At 39.4% G+C, this 9,375-nt stretch overlaps 1 protein-coding gene across 1 annotated transcript; it reads right to left on the bottom strand.

Moving 5' to 3' along the window:
• Positions 1-1,674: 1,674 nt before the first annotated feature.
• On the bottom strand, positions 1,675-4,473 carry XCL1 (X-C motif chemokine ligand 1). Its single transcript, XM_052654159.1, has 3 exons — positions 4,413-4,473; positions 2,718-2,832; positions 1,675-1,828 (listed from the first exon to the last, which is right to left on the bottom strand). Exons 1-3 carry the CDS (start codon positions 4,471-4,473, stop codon positions 1,675-1,677), a joined length of 330 nt encoding a protein of 109 aa, XP_052510119.1.
• Between the last annotated feature and the right edge of the window lie 4,902 nt (positions 4,474-9,375).

The raw sequence follows: 9,375 nt of genomic DNA, 5'->3' as shown, positions 1-9,375 counted from the left end.
GAAATCCAGTAAACCACAGGATTACATTTAGTAGACACAAGTCCTACCTAAGCATCCAGTCAATTAGTTAAAATTTATAGACACTGTTTGATTGAAATCTCTTAGCATTACCTTAAATAATGTGATAATAAGATGTGTATACCTACAGTCTTCAATATATATTATCTCTTGAATACTTGTAGGGTTTGGGAGATATTTGGGAAATGCAAGTACATGTTCAATCAGGAAACCTCCTTTTCATCTTCTGTGACTTTACTAGGTTTCACCCCTCCATAAAACAAGTGATTTCTCCTTAAGTGTATCTTTTAAGACCAGCTTTGATGATTACTGTGGGCAAACAGCAATGAGAAAGGACAGGTGACTCCACCTTTTGCTAGGAGGCAGTGTTTTAATCATTCCTCTCTGTTTCCCTAATAGTTTAGCTGGTAAAGAATCTGCCTGCAGTATGGGAGACCTGGGTTTGATCCTTAAGTTGGGATGATAACCTGGAGAAGGGAAAGGCTACCCATTCCAGTATTTTGCCTGGAGAATTCCATGGACTGTATAGTCCATAGGGTCACAAAGAGTTGGACACAACTGAGTGATTTTCACTTCACTTCACTCTGGTTCAGTAGTTGGATGACTAAAAGTAAGCTGATTCAAGAAGTTGCCCTCAGTTACCCTCCTAAAATATTTAGCATTTCAGATTGTCCCCCTAGAACCAGGAAACAACTGGTCATTGAAACTGTCAAGGTTTGATCAGTTCTAAACTATTTAAAGTCAAATAGTAGTCGATGTATACATTATCAGCTACTTGGCTAGCACAATCATAACCATGAACCAAATTAGCAATTTAAAGAGAATACAGGAGGACATGAATCTGGGATATTTAGGGGACCAAATGAAGTAATATTAATTAAAACTTTACTGCAAATTATGATCACACTCATGAAATGTTCCAGGTGACAGTGTTTGGGATGTTAAATTCCAAACGCATAACTTGTATGCTAACTAGAGTAGTGACAATTGTGGAAGTTGCAGAAAGGCAATGAGAACTTCGCTTAGTTTGAGTGGAATGGATTTTTGTTGAATAAACTGTCTAACCTTGGCAAATGAAAGAACTGACAAACTGTGTCTTTTTCCTTTCTCTTGTAGATCAGATGAAACATAGAGGTATGAGAATTTGCTCAAGATCAAACTTGAGTGAAGTCACTTTTTGAGTAGTGAACTCTCAGAATGGGAACCCAGTAACAGTCAGATAATTTATTTCTTAAAAATAGAACTGCATGATGAAGACAGGTTGAAATAAAGCTTAAATTGTCATCATCACAGTTGTCACCTATGAGTCATGTAGGGAACAACTTCATGCTAGAACCTAAGAATAATAAATATAGCTTCATCTCTGATAAACACTGATATAATCTCTCCCATCAGGGATCAAAAGGAGGAATGGTAAGGACAGAAATTACCTTTCCCAATATGTAATGAATAAGTTTGTGGAATATTCTTAATAATAAATATTTATTAATTAAAACATCTGAATGATTACAAAAGAAATATAAAAAATAAAAATCTACGAAAATAATTTGACTCATACAGCACTTTTATAAAAAGTGAATATAATGTAATCAGTCCATGGGCTTTGAAGGGAAATGAGGTGGCTGGCTAGGGAGGGGAAAAAGTGCTGGAAGGTCACTACCCAGTCAGGGTCACAGTTGTATTGGTGGATGGCTGGGCTCCTGCAGGCTTGATCTGGCTCATATTTTTCCTGTCTATCCTTTGGACGGCTTTTTTCACCCAGTCAGCTGCAGGATCAGCACAGATTTTAAATCCTCGTCTGGTAATGAATCTGCAATGCAAGGAAAAGATAGCAAAATTAGTCACATCCTCAAAGCCTTGGGGCCAAAAGTTAAGATCAGATCATATAAAAGAGCTCTTGTGCAGAAATGACTGGATAAATCAGTCTTTCAGATTCACAAGATCATAAATGAAAATCATTCTTCTGCAAACTATTTTTTTCATGAAGAAGAAATAGTTCCAGGTAATACCCAGATTCCTTGTTCAGCATAATTTTCAGACTCCTATCTCATCATTGTCACCAAGTGATGTAATTAAACTAGACATTTGAGGTCCTTTTTCTTTTTTCATATCTAAACACTGTCATCCTATCTTCTGCACAAACGGTGATTTATTTATCTTATTTGAAGAGGTGGGGGGTAAAGTTGTGATTATATGTTGGGAAGTGTTGCTATTTTGAAAATGAAGTCCTGGAAAGAGAATGGTACCATGTAGGCTAATTGTTGACACTATTCCTTGAGATGTGGCAACTGATAAAATATGACATTCTACTCCAGGCATCAAAAAGGAAAAGAAAGGCAGGGGTGTGGATGGATGGGAAGAGAGGTATCCCACAGCAGTGAGGCTCTGTGCTCAAATCCTGATCTGATCCAGCCATCTCTAGACGTAACCCTCAAGACCAAGCACATTATTCATCTGGTTCCCAGTCCAATTATTCTGTTAAGATAAATCAGAAAGGAGGGTGACAGTCTTCACTTGGTTGCCAATTTTTTTGTCATCATCATTGTTTGGGGCTACACAAAGACTTGGTTAATATGGAAAAACAAAAGGACTGTTGGCTAGGTTGAGGTCTTCCTCCTTGTTAACTTATTTTTCCCAAGGAGGGTGGCATTTCTGTACACTGTGTTCCATCAAGCCCAGCTTTGGGGGGAGAAACTCACATCACTGCTTTCATGGAGCCCTCCTGGATGGTGTAGGTCTTGATGTTTTTAACTGGCAGTCGCCGTGTAGTCAGACTCACACAGATGCTCTTTTCTAGAACTTCAGTCCCCACACCTGCACAGAAAACCAAGCAAACAAAAATAAAATATAATTTCTAATAATATAAATATTAGAGTGTCATCAATCAAATAACAAAGAGTGACCTGATAAAGAGTGGCTTGGGACAGTCAATATTAAACATGGGAGAGGTAGCTCATTTTTGACTGAATCACTAAAGGTGTTATTTTAAATGTTAAAATGAGAAATATGTAAAGGCAATAGTTCACAGAGTCCTCATCCTCAATAGAAATGGCCTGGAGGGATTAAATTTAACAATTTCGAGAATATCTTACATTGGAGAAGGGAAAATAACTTGGAACAGTTAATAATATAAAGGGTTTCCTAAACGTGAGTTTGAGTGAACTCCGGGAGTTGGTGATGGACAGGGAGGCCTGCTGCTGCTGCTGCTAAGTCGCTTCAGTCGTGTCCGCCTCTCTGCGACCCCATAGACGGCAGCCCACCAGGCTCCCCCCATACATGGGTTTGCACCAAATGCAAGCCTCTTGGCTCAGAAAAATGCCAGCCAGCCACAGTTCAGGCAACATTTGGCTTAAACTTTTTGTTTTAACAGTATTTTATTTAAGGAACAATTTCAGGGACTTTCAGACAGTACCGTCACTATTTACAGAGAACCGTGGGGATCCATGATCAGGCTCAGATATTTTGGTCTAAGTAACAAGTCTACAGATTAGGAGTTTTAAAGGAGAGTTTCTGAAGCATTAATTATACCCCAAGGATATTCCTTCTTGTGGTCAGAGCTGCCAAGAGAAATGTACTCCGACCAGCTGAGAACAAAATGATCCTTTAAGAAATATGTGTCGAATGCTCAGTAATGTAGTGAAGTCAGCTGGGTATGCCTTATAGTTTATTTGACTGTATATAAGGCATTGATATTTGTTAGCACTATGGTCTCATAAAAACTCGATAAGTTTATCCTAAATGGGAACAACATTCATAGCAGTAATATAGACTCTCTTATACACTTAAATGTGATATTGATTTCCTGGGTATGAAGGTATGAACTTCCAATCATTTTTGTTTTAATAGAAAACATTGATTTGTTTCAGAACATAACACTCTCTAGTCATTCCCGCATCATGACTGAGCTCTCAAATTTTTTGAGAATTTATCAAGATCAATATTAAATAGGCAAAAGCTTCAAAGATATACACAATTGTCATCACCATTCCACAGCTAACATTAATTAAGAAACTAGGACTTGTGTAGTAATCTGAAAAGTTTATTATAATTTACACTATTGATTATATATAATGTTTATTTCATTTTAACCCCAGGTAAGTGTATCAGTTATCATATTCACCTTACAGACAATAAGCATAGGCAAAAACAAGTTAAGAAACTTACCCCAAATCGCCCAGTTGTGAAAAATAGGAATCTAGCTGTGAGCCAAGATATATCTGCGAAATCCACAAGATCCTCTAGAGTCAAGTTATTCCCATTTTGCACACAGGAAGACTGAGGCTTAGCTTGGAGAAAGTAGTTTACTCCATTCAAAACCTGAGTCAATAGCAAAATGCCTGGCCACTGCCTGTACACCTAGATGTTCCTTGTCTCATAAATAACCTTTGACTCACCTTCCACAGTATATGCAGTGAGACTGCAGATCACCAGGCAGGTCAGGATGAGAAGTTTCATGGCTGAGGTCCCCCTGAGCTGTGCAGCAAGAGGCTGAGGACCTTGGCTCCTCTGAGTCTCTTTTATTGCCCCCAGTGGTCAGCGCACTTCCTGTGCTGAGAGGGGGACTTTCAAGGTGGGTGTGGAATCACGGAAAGTCTTTGCAATACTGGTGCTTTCTTAGTTTGAAAAAAAAGTTCCTTTGTCCCCACTCACACTAACCCCACATCTTGTGGCCTTTTCTCCTCCTCCTGTGGTAAATGTGTCAGTGAAACCTTATGTGTACAAAAAAAACGTAGTGGTCTCATCTTCCGCCACCAGCCTAAATTCAAACCTCCCACTGCACACATGTCCCAAGGCCATGTCAGTGTGATGGCCCAGCTGGGATATGGTGTAAAGGAAAGGGGCGGGGTGGTCACTGTGGTCCCGTTCCCCCACTAGCTCATGCAAAATTGCTGTGACATGAGGCTTCCACCACCCTGGTGTCATACGCCCTTGGTGACTCCATAGGGAGCCAGAGATACTATTGCTTTCCTGGGTTTCTCAGTCCTCTGCCTTCTTTTTCTTCTCATCTGTCCTCTGCCCACATTCAGTTGATCCCCTTTCTTGCACCACCCTTTCCACATGCCCAAGGAACATTTAAATAAGGGTGTTTGGAGCCTGTCTATAGTCACACGTTTGCTTTATTGTAGCTTACTACAGGTCTTTTAAAATAGATTTTGAAAAGTTGTCCTCACATAAACTTTATTTTGGAAAAAAGGAAAACAAAACATTATCTATAGATGATTTTTAAGAAGTTTGGGAACGCATGTACACCCGTGGTGGATTCATGTCAATGTATGGCAAAACCAATACAGTATTGTAAAGTAAAATAAAGTAAAAATAAAAATTAAAAAAAAAAGAAAAACAAAATTATCTATAATATTACCATTCTGATGGTTTTCGTTGTTAATGATTTTCAGTGACTCTCTATTGGTATAGATATGTTTACACAGTTGTGACAATTATAAATATTTAGACTATTTTTACATCAATGTAAAAATCTTCCTATGTTCTTTTATAGTCTTCATATAATAGAGTCTTCATACTCTGAGTAAACACAGGCATATTAAGCCATTCCCCTATAACATATTGTAATGTAGACCATATCTATAAGATAGATGTTCAGTGATATACACTGATAACTCCTAATAACCAGGAGTAGGATTACCAGGCAAAATTGTATGATCATCTTTATAACTCTTGCTACAAATTGACATAATCTTCCCAAAATATACTTTCTATTTGCTGTGCTTCTAGCAGTGTTTGTCTGTATCACTTGTAATGAACCCTTTCTGGCACTCAGTTTGTTGTTGGGTTTTGCCTTATTTTGTTTAGTAGGTATCTATTTTTAAAAAATGTCACTCAGTTGTGTCTCACTCTTTGCAACCTCATGGACTGCAGCCAATCAGGCTCTTCTGTCCACGGGATTCTCCAGGCAAGAATACTGGAGTGGATAGCTATTCCCTTCTCCAGGAGATCGTCTCTGGTACATGTGTTAATTATGTATGAAGCTAAACGGTTTTGTCATTACTATGTAGGGATACAAAAATAAAATTCATATTAAGTATATGTATAGCTAAAAGTGCTTGCCATTGCTATTAGGTATATGGAAGCAAATTCCTATATTTCCTATATTCCTATAAAATTATAGGCTAAACTCTAAGATATTTTTCATCAATGGCATTTAATTTTCCAGTCAGACTTTACTCAGAAATTTGAATATCTTTCTTGTTATCTCCACCTGGCTATACCTTCAGTCCTTAAACTCAACATATCTTTCCACTCAGAATGCTCTCTCTCCTATTACTCTGTGACACTGAATAAGGTTTTATCTTCTTTTTCGGTATCTAAATACAGATTACTTGGGTCTTCTTAGACTCATTGTTGGATATCCCAAACAAGCCATACTAAGTGCATATGTAGCTCATGTATATGTCTTCTCCTCTCTCTCCAGAATGTTCAAGACAGGACCTCTTCATTCCCTGTAAGGTCTACAGCAGTACACCAGCTGATTCCCAGGTCTAGGTCTCCTCCCTTTCCAAGATATTCTCCGCAGCATTGCTGGAGCAATCATTCAAAAATCTTAATCTAATTGAGTTGTTTCCCTACTGACATGTGCTTGCTAATTCCCAACACATGCAAAATTCATTTCAAACCTTACATTTTCATATATAAAAGTGTTCAGACCTAACAGTGCTTTTCCTTTCAGTTCAGTTCAGTTGCTCAGTCATGTGTGACTCTTTGTGACCGCATGAATTGCAGCACGCCCGGCCTCCCTGTCCATCACCAACTCCCGAACTTCACTCAGACTTACGTCCATCGAGTCAGTGATGCCATCCAGCCATCTCATCCTCTATCATCCCCTTCTCCTCCTGCCCCCAATCCCTCCCACCATCAGAGTCTTTTCCAATGAGTCAATTCTTCACATGAGGTGGCCAAGTATTGGAGTTTCAGCTTCAGCATCAGTCCTTCCAGTGAACACCTAGGACTAATCTACTTTAGGATGGACTGGTTGGATCTCCTTGCAGTCCAAGGGACTCGCAAGAGTCTTCTCCAACACCACAGTTCAAACGCATCAATTCTTAGGTGCTCAGCTTTCTTCCCAGTCCAACTCTCACATTCATACATGACTACTGGAGAAACCATAGCTTTGACTAGACGGACCTTTGTTGGCAAAGTAATGTCTCTGCTTTTAAGTATGCTATCTAGGTTGGTCATAACTTTCCTTTCAAGAGTAACCATTTTTAAATTTCATGACTGCAATCACCATCTTCAGTGATTTTGGAGCCCCCCCAAAAATAAAGTCTGATACTCTTTCCACTGTTTCCCTATCTATTTCCCATGAACTGATGGGACCAGATGCCATGATCTTCGTTTTCTGAATGTTGAGCTTTAAGCCAACTTTTTCACTCTCCTCTTTCACTTTCATCAAGAGGCTTCTTAGTTCCTCTTCACTTTCTGCCATAAGGGTGATGTCATCTGCATATCTGAGGTTATTGATATTTCTCCCGGCAATCTTGATTCCAGCTTGTGTTTCCTCCAGTCCAGCGTTTCTCATGATGTACTCTGCATAGAAGTTAAATAAGCAGGGTGACAATATACAGCCTTGACGTACTCCCTTTCCTATTTGGAACCAGTCTGTTGTTCCATGTCTAGTTCTAACTGTTGCTTCCTGACCTGCATATAGGTTTCTCAAGAGACAGGTCAGGTGGTCTGGTATTCTCATCTCTTTCAGAATTTTCCACAGTTTCTGTGATCCACACAGTCAAAGGCTTTGGCATAGTCAATAAAACAGAAATAGATGTTTTTCTGGAACTCTCTTGCTTTTTCCATGATCCAGCAGATGTTGGCAATTTGATCTCTGGTTCCTCTGCCTTTACTAAAACCAGCTTGAACATCAGAAAGTTCACGGTTCATATATTGCTGAAGCCTGGCTTGGAGAATTTTTAACATTACTTTACTAGAGTGTGAGATGAGTGCAATCCTGCAGTAGTTTGAGCATTCTTTGGCATTGCTTTTCTTTGGGATCGGAATGAAAACTGACCTTTTCCAGTCCTGTGGCCACTGCTGAGTTTTCCAAATTTGCTGGCATATTGAGTGCAGCACTTTCACAGCATCATCTTTCAGGATTTGAAATAGCTCAACTGGAATGCCATCACCTCCACTAGCTTTGTTCGTAGTGATGCTTTCTAAGGCCCACTTGACTTCACATTCCAGGATGTCTGGCTCTAGATAAATGATAACACCATCATGATTATCTGGGTCATGAAGATCTTTTTTGTACAGTTCTTCTGTGTATTCTTGCCATCTCTTCTTAATATCTTCTGCTTCTGTTAGTTTAAGATTCAACTTCCCCTACTCATGACCTTGCTTCAAAACCCCTAGTCTTAACAAGTGTCTATGAAGTCAACCAAATGGGCCATTCTCTTTTTTACTCAGTTCAGTTCAGTTGCTCAGTCATGTCTGACTCTTTGCAACCCCAAGGACTGCAGCATGCTAGGCTTGCCTGTCCATCACCAACTCCTGGAGCTTGCTCAAACTCATGTCCATCAAGTCAGTGATGCCATCCAACCATCTCATCCTCTGTCATCCCCTTCTCCTCCTGCCTTCAATCTTTCCCAGCATCAGGGTCTTTTCCAGTGAGTTAGTTCTTCACATCAGGAGGCCAAAATAGTGGAGCTTCAGCGTCAGCACCAGTCCTTCCAATGAATATTCAGGACTGATTTCCTTTAGGATGGACTGGTTGGATCTCCTTTCTGTCCATGGGACTCCCAAGAGTCTTCTCCAACACCACAGCATCTATTCTTTGGTTCTCAGCTTTCTTTACAGCCCAACTCTCGACACCCACATCTCTTTTCTACTACCCACTTACTATTTCCTTTATCAGGAATGCCCATCCAAGCTCCCTACATAGCTACCTGTAAACTCTTCCTCTTCCTACAAGTTTTCCTGAATTCCTCAAGATATAATTAGTTGTGCCTCCTTCTGGGCTCTATTGGCACTTTCTAGCCACCACTGTTTCTATCACTAATCTTATTTTATTCTTCTATTCAATTACATTTCTGCATCTCCCACTAGGTGGCAGCCTGCTTGAAAATAGAGAACTAGCTTCAGTCTTGTCCCTGGCAAAGCAGAATGTCTGCGATATAATATTCATTCACTAAATGGTTTTTGAATAAGTGAATTCATTTCAAGAGACCAACATTACAGTCACTGTATATTAAATAAAAGATGAACATCTAAACACATAAATCCAGAAGACTGTGTCTATATCTTCCTCTCACCTTTATAATCAAAAGACAATTTGACCCAAGGCTGACGTCTTCCTTACCATATTGAAATGGAGTTTCTTAAACTCTGAGAATGAATTAATTTCAGTTT

Source organism: Budorcas taxicolor, chromosome 16, assembly GCF_023091745.1.
Source record: "Budorcas taxicolor isolate Tak-1 chromosome 16, Takin1.1, whole genome shotgun sequence".
Classification (NCBI taxonomy): Eukaryota; Metazoa; Chordata; class Mammalia; order Artiodactyla; family Bovidae; genus Budorcas; species Budorcas taxicolor.
The sequence above is the reverse complement of the archived record's forward strand: the minus strand, read 5'-3'. Positions and strand labels throughout refer to the sequence as shown.